Source organism: Oncorhynchus mykiss, chromosome 2 (genome assembly GCF_013265735.2).
Source record: "Oncorhynchus mykiss isolate Arlee chromosome 2, USDA_OmykA_1.1, whole genome shotgun sequence".
NCBI classification, from domain to species: domain Eukaryota; kingdom Metazoa; phylum Chordata; class Actinopteri; order Salmoniformes; family Salmonidae; genus Oncorhynchus; species Oncorhynchus mykiss.
Window position 1 is genome coordinate 74070867 of NC_048566.1, and position 21982 is coordinate 74092848.

The following is a 21982-nucleotide window of genomic DNA, read 5'->3' on the forward strand; positions in this document are numbered from 1 at the left end:
TTTTTGGAGATTAAAAATTCATTTGATGCCTGTTGTCAGTGGTAGAAAAAGTAGTCAACTGTCATACTTGAGTAAAAATAAAGATACCTTAATAGAAGTTACTCAAATAAAAGTCAAAGTATCTGGTTTTAAATGTACTTAAGTACAGTGGTGGAAAAAGTACTACATTGTCATACTTGAGTAAAAGTAAATGCTGTCAATCAAATTCCTTATATTAAGCAAACCAGATGGCACACTTTTCTTTATTTTATTGAATTTTTGGACAGCCAGGGGCACACTCCAACACCCAGACACAATTTACAAATGCAGCATTTGTGTTTAGTGAGCCTGCCAGATCAGAGGCAGTAAGGGTGACAATGTGTTATATTGATACGTGTATGAATTGGACCCTATTGCTCTCCTGCCTGAGCATTTGAAATATAATGAGTAGTTGTGGGTGTCAGGGAAAATGTATGGAGTAAAAAGTACATATTTTCTTTACAGATACCCCCCCAAAAAACTACTTAAGTAGTACTAAGTATTTTACTTAGCCTACAACAGGCAGTTGTGTAGTAACTATGAAAAGTAGGGACAACTTGGATACCTCTACAGTCAATTGCTGTAAATCTGGACAGCAGTTGGATGGGGCCCTGTCAATTTCACCCCAACCCCCGAGTCCGTTGTTGTTTGTTGGGTGGCGGGCGGCAGGGAAGTTTTGTTGCTGTGCTCTTGTGCATTGTTTTGCCCTTTAAACATTTAGAAGCCCGTCCAATTCCAGAGGTCATCGGTCCATCAGGTGCTGTTAAACTATGGGTTGCATTTCCCAATGAAAATGCATGGCAACTCTCACATCTGCTGTAGTGACATGAATGTAATCAGATACGAAGTGTATACAGGGGTCTGCTCTCTTTTCAATAGGCTTTTTTATAAGTCAAGTTTTTAACCAAATATGTATAGCTCATGTATAACTACAGTGTGGGATTTAGTTCATCATGCTTCTTCACAAGGTTGTTAAGTCAGGTCATTATCAGTTTCTGTGGGTTTCGCTCTGTATGAGTAAATGAAGTGCCAGCCCGTAATGTTCATCATGCAACTGACCCATAAAACAAATGGATTCCTAATAAGCCTCCCTTTTAAAATACAACACGAGCTGTAGGCCTATTGAGCAATGACCAGAGGGAAAGAGAGCAGCATGATGACCTCTCCCAAAACCGTCTACAATAGATAAACAGGCCTGTTGACCATGGCTGCAGCTGTACCTTTCAGATAATGGCTCTTATCTCTTGACCCTGTATCATCGCTAGGAGTACCTCAGAGATGACAGTTTTTGTTCTCTCCCATGTCACATACTAGTCATATACAGGTTCTGATCCTTCTTGACTGTTCAGGAACACTTGAAACATGCAGTGTGTTTACAGTTACATAAAGGCTTATTTGGAGGGCAGCGTTGTATTTGGAGGGCAGCGTTGTACATGGAGGACAGCGTTGTACATGGAGGACAGCGTTGTACATGGAGGGCATGTTTGTGCAGGTCACAGTACGGAGGGCTGATAAAATGTATCTCACTTGTAAACAAAGGTAGAGTCATTTTGATGAGAAATCAGCTGAGAAAATGATTAGGGATTCTACTCTAAAGGCTTTGTGATGAGGCTTTTTCCTTGATTCTCTCTATCTCCCCTCCCACTCTCTCTCTCTCTCTCACTCTCTCCCCTCTCTCTCACTCTCTTGTTCTCTCTCACTTGCTCTGTATCTTCCCTCTCTCGCTCTCCCCTCTCTTGCTATCTTTCCCCTCCCTCTCACTCCCTTGTTCTCTCTCACTTGCTCTGTATCTCCCCTCTCTCACTCTCTCCTCTTTCTCTCACTTGCTCTCTATCGCCTTTCCTCCCTCCCCAATTTCCAATTGACTATGAGAACTGGTTGAGTGAAACCAGTTTTCTGTGCTCTAGATTGATTAATCAGAGACATTCCAGTGCAGATTAGTGGTGAAGCAACATTGATCTCTGGGTTGTTTTATTATTGAATTAACATTGAAGAGGTTGTACTTCGGTCATTGGGGGCAAATAAGGGATGGGAAACTATAATTATTGTGATGGTTAGCTAATGGTATAATTTGCCCCACTGAACGAAGTAGCACTGTTTTAATACATTCTTATCTTGATGAATAAGTAATTATTGCTGTGGGAGAAATTGCCGGTATTGAGAGTGTAATCGCAGCAAATATATCTACTAGCAGAGCTTGACCAGATGTGTCATATTTATTATTAAATAACAATATTTAATTTCAATATTTAATTTTACCTGATGTATTTTAGGTTCAATCGTATTGTATTTACCTGCAATGCTTGAGTCTGTTATATTACATGATAACCACTTTCCTCTTTTTGTCTCTCCCCAGGGATCCTTACCAAATCAGCCAGCAATTTGCTTCAAGGGGAGCCAGGGGGTGAGATGAATGTGTTTTCACCTCCTTTCTAATGCTTCAGAAATGAAATGCTTGAATTAGTTCTGATTTGCTGTACAGGCAGCACATTCGTAACAGTTCCTCCACTGCATTTTTTTATGAGATTCAAAAACATGTCTTGAAACAAGAGGGCAGTTCAGTTGCATGCATCCACTGACTAAACCCTGAAGGCCTGCCTGATTAGATTGCACATGTTGTTCTATTGTTCTATTCTTCAGCTGGTGGTTATTGTTGCCTTACAGAGATATACAGTAGAATGGAGCTGTTCTCACATTTGTTGTTATAAATACAATAATAGCTTGACTGCCTTGCAAAGGGACTATCAGTATTTAATGTGACCTCCTTTGCATTTGTGGCATGTGTGAGTTTAGGGTTGTTATGCTTCAGCTTTCCATGTTCCATTTAGAACGGGATTCAATCAGACATGCTACAGCAATGTTTATACAGAGTCTTTATTTACACAACTACAGTACTGCCAGTTATTCTGAAAACTGGAAGCATATAGCTGGTATTCTCACAGTATTCCAGGACCATGTTTGTGATTTTTATCTGACTACAGGGGAAAATATGTGATAATATGCTAATGCATAAATACTGCAAACCAAGTTTGTTTAATTGTAGCTATGTGTCATGTTATCCTTGATGCTGAGTGTAGTCAGACCCAGCACATAATCTACAGAAACACTTGGCAGTGAAAGGGAGAAGACATTCCTGTGAAGCAGCAGTAAAGAAAGATGCCTGTGTCCAACCAGATTAGCCGGGGCACTAAAGCACCCTCCCCAGCGCTGCTTGCTAGCCTACTGCACATTTACTACACAATCGGTCGGCCCTGTCTAAAAGGAGCTGCTCTAATCCCTGCATTGACCAAAGTGACTTTGCTCTGTACACAAATGCTGGCCTGTGTGCTCACACAGACCCTAAGAGAGGGTACACTATACCCCCAGGCTGCTAGCCAGGTTACTGGGTCAGGCTGGCAACTGAAAAGGCTTTGTTTGGAGAGGGGGAGGAGGTTGGGGAGTTGGTGAACCCGAGGGAGCCCCATGTCTCCACGCCTGTTGTCTCTGTGTAGACATGAAAGAGCCGAGACGAGGAAAGGGGGATGCTATGGCAGCCGTGGAGTTGTTCTCCCTCTGTCTGCACTGTTCTTTATGGCGCTTCATCAGAAAATAATCAAGTACTCTGATACAGAATGTAGCTTAAGTAAACAGAAACATATGTAAGGCATATGCAAGCCAGCGAGTGTTGTAATTGAACATATGCAAAATCGAAGCGATGAATACGGATAGGCGACATCAGTCCTTCTGTTTAGCTTTTTTAAGTGTGTGCAATTAAAGTATGCTTTAATCACTGAATAGGATTTTGTGATTATATCTTTGTTGGCACATTATATATTCAAATTGCTTTGGCGGAATTCAAGCATAGGCTCCCTCCCCCTCTGACAGCGGCCCCCTGTGCTGGCCGGTTGGGCATTAATGAGCTATCTGCCGTTGGAGGGAGAGCAGATTAAGCTGTTAATGGGGGGAGGATGGTGGTGAATGTGGCAGACTGGGGTACACCAGACAGAGGGGGACCAATGGGCTCTAAGGTTCCTAACAGTACAGTCACGGTAAACAGTGTCCTTACCCATCATATCTACAGCAGCTCTTAACATTTTAAAAACAGTGTTGAGTGATATCATTTTCCTGTACTCTTGAGCTGGTGACATCACCCACAGCCCAAAAGAGATGTGGATGAGGAGTGGGTAGGTATGTGATGAGAGGGGTGATGCTTGTGACCAGTGATAGACGGCATTGTTCTCTCAGATGTGCCCTGCTGGTCCAATAGACTAGATGTAACGTAGTAAACGGAAATCCGAGTGACACTCAAATGATCAAATCAAAAATCAAATCAAATTTTATTTGTCACATGCGCCGAATACAACAGACAATGCTTAGTTACAAGCCCTTAACCAACAATGCAGTTTTTTTTAAAGACCCCCAAAAATAAGAAATAAAAGTAACAAATAATTAAAGGGCAGCAGTAAAATAACAATAGCGAGGCTTAATACAGGGGGTACTGGTACAGAGTCAATGTGGAGGCTATATACAGGGGGTACCGGTACAGAGTCAATGTGGAGGCTATATACAGGGGGTACTGGTACAGAGTCAATGTGGAGGCTATATACAGGGGGTACCGGTACAGGGGGTATCGGTACAGAGTCAATGTGGAGGCTATATACAGGGGGTACCGGTACAGAGTCAATGTGGAGGCTTTATACAGGAGGTACTGGTACAGAGTCAATGTGGAGGCTATATACAGGGGGTACTGGTACAGAGTCAATGTGGAGGCTATATACAGGGGGTACTGGTACAGAGTCAATGTGGAGGCTTTATACAGGGGGTACTGGTACAGAGTCAATGTGGAGGCTATATACAGGGGGTACCGGTACAGAGTCAATGTGGAGGCTATATACAGGGGGTACCGGTACAGAGTCAATGTGGAGGCTATATACAGGGGGTACCGGTACAGAGTCAATGTGGAGGCTATATACAGGGGGTACCGGTACAGAGTCAATGTGGAGGCTATATACAGGGGGTACCGGTACAGAGTCAATGTGGAGGCTATATACAGGGGGTATCGGTACAGAGTCAATGTGGAGGCTAAATACAGGGGGTATCAGTACAGAGTCAATGTGGAGGCTATATACAGGGGGTACTGGTACAGGGGGTACTGGTACAGAGTCAATGTGGAGGCTATATACAGGGGGTACTGGTACAGAGTCAATGTGGAGGCTATATACAGGGGGTACTGGTACAGAGTCAATGTGGAGGCTTTATACAGGGGGTACTGGTACAGAGTCAATGTGGAGGCTATATACAGGGGGTACCGGTACAGAGTCAATGTGGAGGCTATATACAGGGGGTACCGGTACAGAGTCAATGTGGAGGCTATATACAGGGGGTACCGGTACAGAGTCAATGTGGAGGCTATATACAGGGGGTACTGGTACAGAGTCAATGTGGAGGCTATATACAGGGGGTACTGGTACAGAGTCAATGTGGAGGCTATATACAGGGGGTACTGGTACAGAGTCAATGTGGAGGCTATATACAGGGGGTATCGGTACAGAGTCAATGTGGAGGCTATATACAGGGGGTACTGGTACAGAGTCAATGTGGAGGCTATATACAGGGGGTACTGGTACAGAGTCAATGTGGAGGCTTTATACAGGGGGTACTGGTACAGAGTCAATGTGGAGGCTATATACAGGGGGTACCGGTACAGAGTCAATGTGGAGGCTATATACAGGGGGTATCGGTACAATGTGGAGGCTATATACAGGGGGTACTGGTACAGAGTCAATGTGGAGGCTATACAGGGGGTACCGGTACAGAGTCAATGTGGAGGCTATATACAGGGGGTACCGGTACAGAGTCAATGTGGAGGCTATATACAGGGGGTACCGGTACAGAGTCAATGTGGAGGCTATATGCAGGGGGTACCGGTATAGAGTCAATGTGGAGGCTATATACAGGGGGTACCGGTACAGAGTCAATATGCTGGGGCACCGGTTAATTGAGGTAATATGTACATGTAGGTAGAGGTATTAAAGTGACTATGCCTATATAATAACAGAGAGTACAGCTGCGTAAAAGAGGGGAGGAGGCAATGTAAGTAGTCTGGGTAGCCATTTGATTAAATGTTCAGGGGTTTTATGGCTTGGGGGTAGAAGCTGTTTAGAAGCCTCTTTGACCTAGACTTGGCGCTCCAGTACCACTTGCCGTGCGGTAGCAAAGAGGACATGATCACTAGGGTGGCTGGAGTCTTTGGCAATTTTAAGGGCCTTCCTCTGACACCGCCTGGTATAGATGTTCTGGATGGCAGGAACTGAGGTGGTGTCTGGTTAGACTGTAAACTCTCCTTCCAGACTCACATTAAGCATCTCCAATCCAAAATTTTATCTAGAATCGGCTCCCTGTTTCGCAACAAAGCATCCTTCACTCATGCTGCCAAACATACCCTTGTAAAACTGAGTATCCTACCGATCCTTGACTTGGGCGATGTCATTTACAAAATAGACTCCAACATTCTACAAAGAAAATTGGATGTAGTCTATCACAGTGCCATCCGTTTTGTCACCAAAGCCCCATATACTACCCACCACTGCGACCTGTATGCTCTCTCGTTGGCTGGCCCTCGCTTCATATTTGTCGCCAAACCCACTGGCTCAAGGTCATCTATAAGTCTTTGCTAGGTAAAGCCCCTCCTTGTCTCAGCTCACTGGTCACCATAGCAGCACCCACCCATAGCACGCGCTCCAGAATGTATATTTCTCTCGTCATCCCCAAAGCCAACTCCTCCTTAGGCCACCTTTCCTTCCAGTTCTCTGCTGCCAATGACTGGAACAAATTGCAAAAATCACTGAATCTGGAGACTCATATCTCCCTCACTAACTTTAAGCATCAGCTGTCAGAGCTGCTTACTGATCATTGCACCTGTACACAGCCCATCTGTAAATAGCCCACCCAACTAACTCATCCCCATATTGTTATTTATTTTTTTGCTCTTTTGCACCCCAGTATCTCTACTTGCACATCCATTTTCTGCACATCTATCACTCCAGTGTTAATTGCTAAATTGTAATTACTTCGCCACTATGGCCTATTTATTGCCTTACCTCCCTAATCTTGCTGCATGTGTACACACTGTATATAGATCTTTCTATTGCGTTATTGATTGTACGTCTGTTTACTCCATGTGTAACTCTGTGTTGTTTGTGTCACTCTGCTTTGCTTTATCTTGGCCAGGTTGCAGTTGTAAATGAGAACTTGTTCTCAACTGGCCTACCTGGTTAAATAAAGGTGAAATAATAATAAAAAATACCTTTGTAAAGAGATTACACTTGACATAATATGTATGTAAACATTTCAATTTACATGCCATCCTTGCCTTACCTTTTGTTGTGGCTGGCAACGTGACATTCTTCCTTGGCAGCTCTAAATTTACCGTAAATATCACTATCACAGTAACTTAGCCAGTAGCCACTGTCTAGCCAGTAAGCTTGCAAATTATTTAACAAAACAAGCAACTTTTCCTCTAAAACAGATTAGCTACAATTTTGAATAATGCAACTAAACCATATTACACTCTTGAATAATGTGACAATTGACAAGCCAGTGCAGACAAATAAAGGGTTTATTTTCTCGTTTGTACACATATTAAATGTAGCTTTCAAGACCACGCAGCTAGATAGCTAGTAACGTTAGCATATCAAACATGAATGTTTCCTCCTCTCATACGGACAGAAAATATCCGCTTCAGCCTATTAAAGTTACCTTATAACAAACTAGGCTTCATTTGATCAATATCATGGAATTATAGGCATTATAGGAGGTAAACGCAAAATTGTGACTGAAAACGTTGATCATTTCCCTGGACATTGCTCATCCAAATGTTTATATATTCTTAATTCCATTCCTTTGCTTTAGATTTGTGTATATTGTTGTGAAATTGTTAGATATTACTTGTTAGATATTACTGCACTGTTGGAGCTAGGAAGACGAGCATTTCGCTACACCCACAATAACATCTGCTAAACACGTGTATGTGACAACTAAAATTGGTTTTGATTTGGTGAATTGATTAGCTTCTTTCTGCATTCTTCTTACCAGGAAGGTGGCTCAGAGCATTGAAGGGGGAAAAACACTGAGCTTCCCTTTTTTAAAGCTAAGGCGACAATTTCAGAAAGTAACAGGTGAAAACTTAATACAAGTCTCAAATATAATGAAAATGTCTACACATTTCAGTTGTATTTTTGCTGTATGCATGTTGGGTTGTACGAGACAATTCTGTTTACACTGCACTACTTTAGAGGGGGGAAACTGTCGGGTGAGTGTCGTGTGCGACCTCCAAAGGTAGTGTTAGAGACGTGAGAAATACAGAAGTTTACATTACAGTAATGTCTCTTGAGAATCGATACCTCCCGACAATCTCTCAAAATTCTCCTTAATCCCCCTCAATGAGAATAGATCCTAAATGCTGTCTGGTGCTGAGAGGAGAGTAGATGAGGCATTAGGGAGCATTCTTCCCAGGGATCATCTAATGACAACTGTGTGTGGCTCAGCTAGGTCCCTCCCGTCTACCTCCCTGATTATTGTGCCGTTTCACCCTCTGCCTTGGCTGAAGCCTTGGGCGACATCAGGGCCTCCATCTCACATGCGGCTGCCCCGACCCTACCCCCACCCAGAGCGCTAAGCCTCTCCATCGCACTGCAAATTAGCTTTAGCTCCGTGTCGGCGTGTGTGTGTGTCGGTGTGTGCATGCCCGTCAGGTATTTTCCCGAAAGCTAATTAGAATAACAATAAGAGGAATGCAGTCAGAGAGAGGTCCTTTCCCAGTGGCACAACTAGAAGGTGGGGGGGGAGTCGTCCTTCAGGCACACGTTGCTCTATTCATCCAGATGTGTCAAGCTAGGAAAAAGGCTCTGTGTGCCCTGCGCATCTGAGGCCCACTGTTTTGACTGGCAAAGCTGTTGGCCCCAGTATTTTGGGATCACAGTATCTGAGGGACAAGCCTAATGAGACATCTCCCAGTCCAGGGAAGCCCGGCTCTCTTTCTTTAGCAAGCAGCTCTGATATTGAGAAAGCTCGTGGAGCTCTGTAGTAGGGATTCAAGGAGGATATTATTCCAAGTTACAAGGGCTTTTTAGAAAGCACATATTTGCATGTTTTTGTATAGTAATTAAGCATGTAACTTAACACAGATATGGAACTGGAGGTACAGAGTTCTGATGTTTTGATTGTTTGGTCGTTGGACTGAGAACATGTTGATTCCCAGCAGCACTGATCTATCTGGCCCGGCACCAACTCAGAGAGTGTGTGGTCACCTCTCCAGGATGACTAATAGATCCAGGATGTTGCAGTGCTGCTCACATATTAGCTCAACCAATATGTGTTTATTTATTAGCACATGTCAAAAAACTATTAGGAATATTGATTGACATACCCAGCCCCCATTCTTTATACTTGTACAGTTGTAGTGTTCTCCTTTCATTACATCAACAGTGATAGGAACATCATGGCAGCTATTTATATCACATCACAGGAATAGGCTAAACCAAGGAGATCCTGTGGGAACTAAATCCATCTGTACACCAGTAAGCACTGACCCAGAAGCTACCTAGAGGGTAATAACATCACTTTGAAATATCATTTTTTTCTTCTTCTCTGAAAGCACCAGTGCAACAAAACAGACATCAGCGAGAGTGAAAAGCAGTATGTGATGTTAGAAAGAGCAATCCTCTGTTCCTCCGATCTTTCTGTTTGTCTGGTTGGTTGTTCGGCTATCAGCAATGGTCACTTTTCCTCAACTCTTCCCACATCCATTATTTTTCCAGCATTTTAAAAATGCAGCACAACAGGATACAAGCAACACTGCCTCTGTAAACAAAGATGGTTACGGAGGTGGAATGGTCAGAGGGGAGAGTTTCTGTCGGAAGTCTGTAGTGCTTGTGTTCTTTAGGGTTCAAATCACTAGAGTACTACAGACTGAGCTATTGTTTAACCTAAAGAAGGATAACAACCTCGTTGTTTACCAGATTTAGAGTGGGTGATATACTGTACAGGAATGGAGGGAGTGAGTTATTGAACCATATGTTTGCTGAGGTTGACAGATTAGCCCAGCCTCTCTTGGAGAAGGCACATTTTGCTTGGCATAAGAGTCGATACCTTGGGGGATGCTGTAGCCAGGCCAATTGCCCACCCCCTACTCCCCTCAACAACCCCCTTAAAACCCCCAACCCTCCTCTCTGTGGATCGCCAAGTCTTTATCAACGGTAGGGCTGACTTGAAGCACAGGAACAAAAAGACAGCCTCACTAAAAGCATGATTTAAAAGAGAGGTGATCTCATGCATTGTGTTCATCATCTATGAGTCATTGATCATACGGTAAACAGCGGGAGGATTGTGGAGAGCCGGAATTATTATGTGCCCCAGATTTCCCTGTGGCATCGTCTGCCTGTGTTGCCTTCTATCGTTGTCTGCATGTGTCATTGGAATAATGCCTTCCTTTTTAAGCACCACTTGTAAGCTTCCTTTTCCTTTTTGACCAATAGTTCTGTGTGGAACATTGTGAGTGTCTTAGCAGTGTTTCCTCATAGTACACATGGATCCAGCGTGTGTGTATTGCTGTTTGTGAGGAGATGCAGCGTGGCAGAGGGAGGGAATGCTGTTGTCCCCAGCTCTAATCCACCCCCCCCTCCTCCCAGAGTAGTTCTCTCTGTTCTGTTTGTCCTCTCTTTGGGATGCTTTGGTGATCACCACATACCAGAGAGACAGGGAAAGAGAGGACTGTGGAGTACCGTCCCTCATGCACGAGCTGAGCTGGGAGTCACGCTGTGACGGTGCTGTTGTCCTAGCCCTCTCCAGCCGCCCGCCACACGTCCCTGCTGTTCATGAATAATCCAGGCTGGCCGACGGTCCATTGCTCTCAGCTCTGTGGGGGAAGATGCAAGAACAAAAGACAGGCAGCTCACAGCAGCAGCCATGACTGTGCAGACAATGGCCAGTAGTGTCAGTACAGACAAGGGCAGGAGGCACAGACTAGAGTAAATCACGTTCATATATCTAGGCACCTGCTCCCATCACTGTGCTGCCATGCTAAATACCAGAGCTAGGATCTCTACCTGCTCGGTAATGTCTACAGACCCAAGGAGAAGAAAAGAACATCACCAAATAAATACTTATCATCTTTCCTGGCAGATGGGTGGTTAGCAGGAGGAAAGAAAGTATATATCTTTACCAGAATAATGATCTCATCCGCCACCAAATGTAAGGCAGAAGAAGAGCAACATGATCAGAGATAATGAATAGTGTTAATGCTGTCTGTGTGTCAGAGGAGGAGTTTTCCATAGACACCAATGAGGGGTGCCCTTTGTCCTGCTCTAACAGCAGAGCCCCCACCAAGTTGTTCTGTTCCAGTCCAGTTCACACCTTACAACAGCCTGAAAGTATTTGACATCTCTAAACACACGGGGCCGGCCAGCCAGCCGGGAGTAGGCTGCAGCATATGTGCCTGGGCCACAGTGGGGGTTATTGTATCTTCCCCCGCGCCCCATCGAGAAACTGTTCTGACAAGGTGCTGAGGATTGTCAATCTGATGCCATTTTGCTGGGATGACTGTCCAACTGCCAAGTTCAGCTCACAGGATGGACACTATTGGACAAAGCTGACTGACTCCCATTTGTTCTGCTGGGGCGTTTTTAGAATAATTTGCGTATGTTATCCATTCTTTCTCACAATTTGTTATAATTGTCCTGTACCTTGTCTTGAGAGTATTGTACCAGGATTTGAACAAAATAAATGTTGTGTAATGTGGCATAGCTTACTATTTTAAATGTCCCTTGGAATGATCAGATAAAATAAAGAGTACAGACAGAAGTGTGATGCCTAATTCCTGTGGTTAGCGAACGCTAAATAGTGATTTGTTTCCTATGTGGACCTAAGTAGTTAGTTGGAGGCATTGATCGCTGATGTTGATGTTTGGTTGAAGTGTGGCATACGGCCTCAGCTGCAGCGTAGCTTAGGAGATGTTTGATCTTAGTCCTTCCATGTGACCTGCGGGAGTGTGGGGCTCCCCCGCCTTAACCAGAGATGGAAAGGGAAGGCTCACACTGCCTGGGGAAGACAGGGGCCCCTGAGGCCTGGGGGCCCAGGGCAAGGACAGCTTTATGGTGCAACCTGCCTGCCCTGTGTGAGTCTGCTTTATGGAAATACACATCTCTGTTACTCACGCTGATATTAAACTTACCTGTCAATGTGGGTGGTGGTTCTGGAACAGAAAGGGTCCGAGGTAAAAGTCATGTTAGATTTCCATCAGTTTGGAAAAGGGGAACCCACAAAATATTGATTATTTTTTATTTAGTTTAAAACAAATTATCAATATTTCAAGAGTTTTGTTGTGATGAACATTTGTATCGATTTCTTTTAAATACACAAAAGCACACAAATGTAGGCCTAAGCTTTTTCGTGTACCTTTTCTATTAAGTGTTTATTCGAAACCCTCTAGCATGATTAACTGTCCTGGGAAATGTAATCTGAAGACAGGAGAAAGTGGCAGGTAGCCAGTTGATGATGGCCCCTGTGTGCTCAGACAGAGCTTTTAACGGGAGTGCCTCATGCTTTAGGGCCCTTAAACTTCACACCAGGTACTGTCGGGGCTAAAAGCTGCCAGGGGAGATGATTTCTCCCCCAGGAGTGCAGAGCTGGGAACTAATGGGTTAAATTACATATGGTTATGAAGATGGAGAAGAAAGCTGTGAATAAAATGGGGGCGCTCTCAAAATGGACTGACCTGAGTAACATTGATTAGGTGACAGGCAACTCTAACGCTTGGCTGGAGGGGGGTGCTCAATGTTTGCCTCGCACTAAGGGCATAGAAACCGAGGGAAGTGCTGGCGTTATGGGGGTTGGGGTTCTGGGGGGTGCGGGGATTGCACAGCTAAGACTGTAAACCCTGAGCTGTGCTCTCCCTAGGGGCAGGCAGGCTTTTGTTTATCAGTGTCTCCATTTGAAACAAGTCATTCTCCATTGCAATGCTGTCTGCCTTGACCTACTTCTGGAGCCTCTCTTTCTATGACTTGTTGCTTGTAATTTTGGTCAAGACCAAGTCTTGAGGTAATAGGTCCTGACGATATGGCTCTTCTGTTGCTTCTGTTTACTTTGACTCTTTTTTGGTTGATGGCAGTTAATTAGCAGAAACCTTAAGCAGCCATTAGTGGAATCGTACCCCACCACTTCACAAAGGGCTGGACAGATATAGGTCAACATAACTAATGGTCAGTTTGATATCACAAGTGTCCATGGCTTTGTGGGCTGCCTTGCGTTTTGTGTTCCGCAGTGTGGCTTGCATGTTGTGTGCTGTAAAGAGAGCTGAGGCTCGGTGATGGGGGTAGGGTGCATAGCTCGCTGTGGGGTTCGGGGGAGAGAGATGGGAGGGGGGGGGGGTTGAAAGAGGAACTGTTTATTGGCTACAAGCTACAGAAGCTTATTGCTGTACTGCATAACTAGGCATTTGTGGCAGCCAGAGTCCTGCCTGCCACATCTACCCCAGGCACTGTGCTTTCTGCCAGCCAGCCTGGAATCAATCACTTCACAAATATAACGAAACATACTGTTTCAAGGCCACTGTCTGTCCTCTGTTTGTCTTATGGCTCCTAATAAGATGAAAATATTACGTTATGTTTTGGTCCTTTGTGTTGTTAGCCGTGTCAAGCTAGTCTGACACCATTAGAGAAGTGAAAGTGACTTACTTTCAGATGATTTGCCAACCATTTCTGAATTCTGAATACTGTACGGCTGTGCACATTGTCAGTCAGTCAGTAATCATGCTGGGTCAAAAGAAGTAATCATTCTGTGGCCCATCTCTCTGCCCCTTTCAGGCGGTGTCAGAGGAAGGACCTAAAAATTGTCAAAGACTCAAGCCTCTCAAGTCATAGACTGTTCTCTCTGCTACTGCACTGCAAGCGGTACTGATGCACAAAGTCTGGAACCAACAGGACCCTGAACAGCTTCTACCCCCAAGCCATAAGTTAATTAATTAGTTAACCAAATAGCTACCTGGACTATCTGCATTAACCCTTTTTGCACAAACTTTGTTTGACTCGTAACATACACTGCTGCTACTGTTTACTTTCAATCCTGTTGCCTAGTCACTTTATTCCTAGTTATATGTACATATCTATCTCAATTACCTCATACTCCTGCACATAGACTCAGTACTGGTACCGTGTGTATATAGCCAATTTATCATTACTCACTGTGTATTTATTATCACTTTTATTATTACGTGTTTTACTTTTCTATTCCTCTTTTTTCTTTCTCTGCATTGTTGTGAAGGGCTGTAAGTAAGCATATCACTGTTAGTCTACACCTGTTGATTAAGAGCATGTGATGAATAAAATGTAATTTAATTAGATCTTGTCCTCAAATTTCCTCTGCTTATTCAGATTGACGAAAGTTGGAAGAGAGGCATCGGGACAAAAATGTCTATTTACATAATATGTACATAAACTTCTCAATTTACATTAGCAATGGAATGTCCCATGCTGAGAGAGGGGATGACGTTCTTGCTTCGCAGCTCAAATTTACCGTAATTATCACAGTACCTGCTAGCCAGCTATGCGAACAACTTTTAATCTACCATATTGCACTCTTGATTAATGCAACAAAACCATATTACACTCTTTAAATAATGCAACAATTCACAAGCATGTGCAGATGCCAAAATGGTTTATTTTCTCGTCCATCCACTCATTCATTTAGTTGCAAAACAATATCACAGCCAAAGTGGCACAGCTGCTAGCTAACGTTAGCCAACAACATCTGCTTCATCAAGTAACTTTAGAAAAGCAAAAATGTACGTTTACCCCTCTCATACAAATATAAAAGTACAGTAACATTATCATACAGGGTCATTAATATTATACAGCGATAAGTAGCTAGCAAGCTAAGCAAAATGATTGCATCCTCCTCGCATTTTACCAGGGGTGAAAGTTTAATTAATTTGTTCCCGGTACGGGACCGCCTATGTGTGTGCACACTTGTCAAACCGTCACTTCAAATGGCTCCTTTACTAGGCTACCCGTGCACGTTCATCCACATATTTCCAGCCTCCAAACAGTGGTGAATGGAATAAGACATCTGTTACACAAAACACCCTAACAAAATGTATGACATTTGACAATTGTCATTACGCCAGAATTTATGCAGCCACTGCTGTCCGTGCCCGTCTCGGTCACTTATCTCTGCCTTGGCAAAATGTCAATCATGTTCTGATTTAAATGTTCTCTTCGTACCACATCACATTTTGGAGCGTAGGCTATGACGCCCATTTATAAGTCCATTTGCAAAATTGTCATGCCTCTGACATGCAGTAATGATAAATAGTGGTGTAATAGCCTACAGTTTTCTTTACATTTTGTTTTATTTATTGAGATAGGCTCATATTTTACCTGTACGGTGTATTTTGCCAGGATGCCATACCAGACCGCCTTACTTTCACCCTTGCATATTACTAGCTAGCTAGTTAGCTTCGTTAGTTAACATTGGCTGACGTTAGCATTCAGCTATCTGAACCATAGCTAGATTGCTCACATAAAATGCAATTTTTATAAAAAACTATGGATTTTAGCACCCAAAGAAAAGCTTGCATTTACACAGGACAAACATGGGTACAAGGAAATTATTCAATAATGGACATTTTTACAAGTATCAACTGACAGCAACTCGATCTAGTCGGAGGTGCAGTACACCCACACTCGTCACCACTCAACTTTATTGTACTTGTACATCTTGGAGTTGAGAAATTCGGCTACTTGCATTCTTGTTAGCTTTTGCTTTGAAATAAATGACAGTGTTCTGAGATTCCCTCAAAGCTACGGTGTCAATTTCAGAGTAAACGAGCCTCAAATATAAGGAAAATGCAGATACATTTCAGCTGTTTAAAAAACATTGCTCTGCTATTAAGAATTTTACTGTAGAAGCATTTGACTCTAGAAGACAATTCTGCAATGCTCAGAGGAGGGGGGTGAGCAAGGCTCACCCGCAACCTCCGGAGGTGGTGTATTTAGAAGACAATTCTGCTCACCCGCAACCTCCGGAGGTGGTGTATTACAGTTAAAGGTCGACCCGAGGGTATTTTCTCGAAACCTCTGGGCAATCTCTCGTAGTGAGAAGAGACCCTAGGGCACAGGCTCAGCATCAACACAACTGTCAATTTCAACTTGAATAAATGGACAGTCAGTGCCCAATGTTTTTAAGTATATTACAATACCTCTTGGTTAATAACATTCTTTGTTGAATTGGCCATTTAGTGAAAGTAGGTTTTTAGGCCATTTAATGTAACTGATGGTGGCCCCATAGCTCTGTTGGTTGCCAGGGGAGCCCTGGACAGTACTGTATATGACACTGGCCACTATTATCCAGGTAGAGGGTCATGAGTTCCTATTGGTAATGCCAGGATATCAGCCTCCCCGGTCCAATGGCTGACATGAGGTCACCAAGTATGTCCCCACGTGGCCTGGGTTATTGTCTTAGCCAGTAGCTTATTTAGGTCAGTTTTACGGCTTGAAAACAATTTTACATTTTGCCTGTTTAAGACTGTATTTATACATCTATAATTGGTGTTTTTGTGCACTGTGCTTCCATATTATATTGGGTTGTTTGAGGATAGCAGAGAATGTTAGTTTGGAGAGAAGATGGTTTTATATGGATGTACCAAGCACACAATAACTTTTAGACAGAAGAAGGGAACGTGTTTTTTAAAGACTTGTTTAAGACTTACCATTTAATAGTATGAATAGAAAGAATCTGAAAAATGTTTTTGTAGAAACTACAGTCTACACTGTTCTCTATACCAGGATTGGGCTAGGAACAGCGATTGAAAATTGAGGAACTGAATTGTTCTGTATGGACACAGCATTCAGTTAGCAACTACAGAGGAACACTGTAATCGATAATACACTACATGTATATGGACACCTGCTCGTCAAACATCTCATTACAAAATCATGGGCATTAATATGGCTATAACAGCCTCCACTCTTCTGGGAAGGCTTTCCGCTAGCTGTTGGAACATTGCTGCGGGGACTTGCTTCCATTCAGCCATGAGAACATTAGTGAGGTCAGGCACTGATGTTGGGCGATTAGGCCTGGCTCGCAGTCGGCGTTCCAATTCATCCCAAAGGTGTTCAATGGGGTTGAGGTTCGGTTCTTCCACTCCGATCTCAACAAACCATTTATGCATGAACCTCGCTTTGTGCACCGGGGCATTGTCATGCTGAACAGGAAAGGGCCTTCCCCAAAGTTGGAAGCACAGAATCATCTAGAATGTCATTGTATGCTGTAGCATTAAGATTTCCCTTCACTGGAACTAAGGGGCCTAGCCCGAACCATGAAAAACATCCCCAGACCATTATTTTTCCTCCACCAAACTTTATAGTTGGCACTCTGCATTCCTTGGCATCCACCAAACCCAGATTTGACCGTCGGACTGCCAGATTGTGAAGCGTGATTCATCACTCCAGAGAACACATTTCCACTGCTCCAGAGTCCAATGGCGGTGAGCTTTACACCAATCCAGCCAACACTTGGCATTGCACATGGTGACCTTAGACTTGTGTGCATCTGCTCAGCCATGGAGACCCATTTAATTAAGCTCCTGACGAATAGTTAATGCTTCCAGAAGCAGATTGGAACTCAGCAGTATGTGTTGCAACAAAGGACAGACGATTTTTATACGCTTCAGAACTCGGCGGTCCCGTTCTGTGAGCTTGTGTGGCCTACCACTTCGCGGCTTAACCGTTGTTGCTCCTAGTCATTTCCAGTTCACAATAACAGCACTTTCAATTGGCTGGGACAGCTCTAGCAGGGAGAAACTTGACGAACTCACTTGTTGGAAAGGGGGCATTCTATGACGGTGCCACATTGAAAGTCACTGAGCTCTTCAGTAAGGGCATTCTACTGCCAATGTTTGTCTATAGAGATTGCACGGCAGTGTGCTCAATTTTATACACCTGTCAGCAATGGGTGTGGCTTAAATAGTCAAATCCACTTATTTGAACGGGTCAGCCACCTTTGTATATATAGTGTACCATCGAAGAGCAGAACTACAGCATGGATTTCAAGATGTGTGTTGATGTTTGGAATTAGATTGAGAAGTGATATGATATGCCTAGTTGACTTTCAAATGCTTCAGATGTGGCTTGATTTGATATCACATTAAGCCAGAGGCTGCCTGGCTGCCACCCTCAGCAGTTGAATCATATGCAATGTCAATAACCTCAGTCTTCCTATTTAGCTATCCAATTAAATGTGTAACCTAATTGATGACTAATATCCAGTTCAGTCTTTACAGTCCTGTATAAGTTAGATACCAAAACTTTTCGGATTGTATGACACAAACGCAAGGCATTTCATTTAGCATGTTTAGAATATGCAGTCCGATGGCACAGCTGAATATGCTAAACATGATAAACATTTATCATTTTACACATGGTCCCCTCAGTGCTCTAACGATCTCTCTGTGTCCCCTGACAACAGTACATCAAGATCCCCGCCCCGTCCCCAGATGCCTCGGACGCACTACGGGTCTTCTCCTTCTACCTGTCCAGTGATAGCAAGGACAAACCTCAGGCCAGCTTCGACTGCACACACCAGTATGTCTCAAGGTAAGCACACACCAGTATGTCTCAAGGTAAGCACACACCACTGTTTTCACAGTCAACCACAACCAGTTCAGTCAGATTGTGACCACAGGACTTCTGAGACACTGCTCTCTCTTACACTCTCTCCTATTGCCAACCTAAGTAACCCTTGTCACAATGTGACCGCTTCAAATTACAGCTTATCCTCAGACAATTTTTCTTACCATTGCATGTATAATACAGTTCAGTCTTATTTTAGAACTACTCATAAACTCTGTCTGTTTTGATTTAAGTACTTTCTGTTTAGCTTTTTTTTTTGTCTTTTGAGTTACTGTAAGCACCTATTTAGCATACTGTGTTGCTAAAGTTTGACAGTTGAGGTTGGTTGTCTCTAGACCTTTGACCTACACATGTCTGAGGACAGTGAGATCACAGTGTTTGGAACCATGTAGGGTTAGTTGGAGGGGTAGAGTTGTGACGCTCTGTTTGCCCTGCAGCTCAAAGTCTTGTGGCTTTACAATACTTCACTTGTTCTGCAGCTTAATGCCTTAGCATAGGATGTGAGGAACAAGCATGAGGACAGAAGTCACAGAACCAGTCATGGGAGTGAGACACATGTCATATGTAGACAGAATCACACAAAACACATTTTCAAGAAATGCTGTATTGATTTGGAAGTAGTGTGAGACTGTTTGCTGCTATGTGAGCCTGATCTTCTACTTGCCTCAGGGAGGGCAGGGAGCACCTGGAGGGCCAGGGCAGTATTCAGGACAAGATCACTGTGTGTGCCACTGATGACTCGTACCAGATGACCCGGGAGCGCATGTCTCAGGTGGAGAAGGACATCATGAGCAGGTCGGCCATCGAGATCAAGCCAGGCTCCACTCGTGGTAAGTCTGCAGTCACAGGCTGCTTTTTCCTCTGCTGGCTGAGCTACGTCCAAACCAGCTTCACACCGAGCCCTTTACCTTTGGGGATCAAGGGCAAAATAATGGAGGTGTTTTAATGTTCTCTGAAAGCTTCTAATCCATCGCCTTTTACCATCTTGTCCTGCTGATAATTGCCATATGGTGTGGAAGTTATCGCATAGTTGATCAAAGTACTGGGTTGCAATTATTCATGCGACAGGGGAGGCCTCTTTTTCTTCTTCTTCTCCCTTCATTTAGACCAGATTGCTCAGGCACACTGCCAACCTGCCTGCCAGCTCCATTCATGTGATTGAGTTTGCCAGAAGTATGCACTAACAAGTCTCATGCTGAGTGGATGAAGTTCTGCCTAAGAGTTTAATTACAGTGGCTGCGATTCAATTAGTTTTCATCAGCTGAAATACTGAATTATTGTTTGCAGATTCTCTGAAGCAAAGGCCATAATTTACCATAAGTAGTTAAGAACTGACGAAAATCTGAATCAAAAACCTGTTTGTGCCACTATGTAAAGATATTATTGTGGGAGCATACTTTTTTTATTTAACCTTTATTTAACTAGGCAAGCCAGTTAAGAACAAATTCTTATTTTACAATGAGGGCCTACCCCGGCCAAACCCTCCCTTAACCCGGATGACGCTGGGCCAATTGTGCGGCGCCCTATGGGACTCCCAATCACGGCTGGTTGTGATACAGCCCGGTATCGAACCTCTAGCACTGAGATGCAGTGTGATACAGCCCGGTATCGAACCTCTAGCACTGAGATGCAGTGTGATACAGCCCGGTATCGAACCTCTAGCACTGAGATGCAGTGTGATACAGCCCGGTATCAAACCTCTAGCACTGAGATGCAGTGTGATACAGCCCGGTATCGAACCTCTAGCACTGAGATGCAGTGCTTTAGACTGCTGCGCCACTCGAGAGCCCAGCATAGCAGTGCTGTAGATATCTTTATACAGCATGTGAACCAGTGGGACCATTGGGATGTGCATTAGTTACATGCCATGTAGGAGGATGCAGACACAGGTATACTTATGTGTCTTCTGGTGGGTTCTAAATGGACATGTTACCGATGCTGTGTATTATAACCTGAACAGACGTGTAGAACTATGCTGTCTTTATGACATAATATGCATTTGTGGATTTAAGGCACATAGAGCTCTTCTTTGCAGACACTGACAGTTTTACAGTTTTACACATATTGTCTAAAACATAAATAGAACATACTGCACAATCCATGTTCTACCGCTGTTGAAGCAAGCTGCACATTTTATCATTTTAAATTGTAGTCATTTAGCAGACGCTCTTATCCATTTCAGATACTCTTTAAAGAGGTAGGGTTTCAGATGTTTTTGGTAGATGGGCAGGGACTCTGCTGTCCTGGCTTCAAGGGAAGCTGGCTCTACCATTGGGGTGCCAGGACAGAGAAGAGCTTAGACTGGACTGGGCTGAGCTGCCTTCCCGTAGGGGTGGGAGGGCCAAGAGACCAGAGGTGGCAGAACACATGACATGCCATGCTGTTGAAATAGGCTCCTTGAGGGCTGTTGCACAATCCTGTTAAAGGTAGCTGTCATGTTGAGATTGCAGTGTAATGTCTTTGCTGAATGGGTGCAAAACAACGACTGAATTCTAATCCAAATAATGCATTTTAAATTAAAGTTAGTCAAGTGAAAAGGAGGATGTCCACTTGAATCCTCAGCCTGGGAACATTGACATTGGTTTCATGAGGTTTAAGGCACACAACTGGGCTCACTTTCCCACAGCGTGGACAGGACAGTAAGGCACCCATTCAAAGGCAACTGAAATTAAAGGGTCATAAACTATATGTCATATGTTCTACTGTGCACACAAACCTCCTGTGGCAGCCAGCAGTATTTTTGTGGTACAGTAATTCTATGGCTATCTCCTCATGTTTCTACATACAAATGATAGTTTGCAGGAAAATGCATATCATTTAGTTTTAATGTATGGCTCGAATACTTTCCCAGTGAAAAGATTGAAGAAATTCTGTAAAAAGCATGTTAAGGTCATCTCTGATCATTACTGTAACTGTACAAAACTGTCTTATAAAGGGAATGTGTTTTAGTTGAACATATTCAGTGGAGATAGATGTATAGTGAATCCCCCAACACCTGTTTGCTAGTATTGAGGGTTAGAAGGGTTAGGTCTGGTTAGTCCAGTTAGTGTTGGGTCTGGTTAGTCCAGTTAGTGTCATCTTGTTAGGAGACGGCCTGAGAACACCAGGTAGCAGTAGAACATGCTACAGAGCTCCTCCCTCTATAGGAGTCTATAGGAGTGAGGAATACCACACACTGTGTGCACTCTTTCAGTTAAGATGATAAGCCAAGATCCTAACTCTGTGATCACTGAAGATCCCATGGCACTTATTGCTAGAGTAGGACTTAACCCCACCGTCCTGGATAGACTCCCAACATGGAA

General features: G+C 43.7%; 1 protein-coding gene across 2 annotated transcripts in view; it reads left to right on the plus strand.

Moving 5' to 3' along the window:
* LOC110495989 (RNA polymerase II elongation factor ELL2) overlaps positions 1-21982 on the plus strand; it is a 40861-nt gene that overhangs the window by 903 nt on the left and 17976 nt on the right. For both annotated transcript variants that reach the window (XM_021571589.2, XM_021571578.2), the window contains exons 2-4: positions 2375-2422; positions 18517-18644; positions 19350-19510. In XM_021571589.2, coding sequence (XP_021427264.2) covers positions 2375-2422; positions 18517-18644; positions 19350-19510 — 337 coding nt within the window. The remainder of the gene's footprint in view (positions 1-2374; positions 2423-18516; positions 18645-19349; positions 19511-21982) is intronic.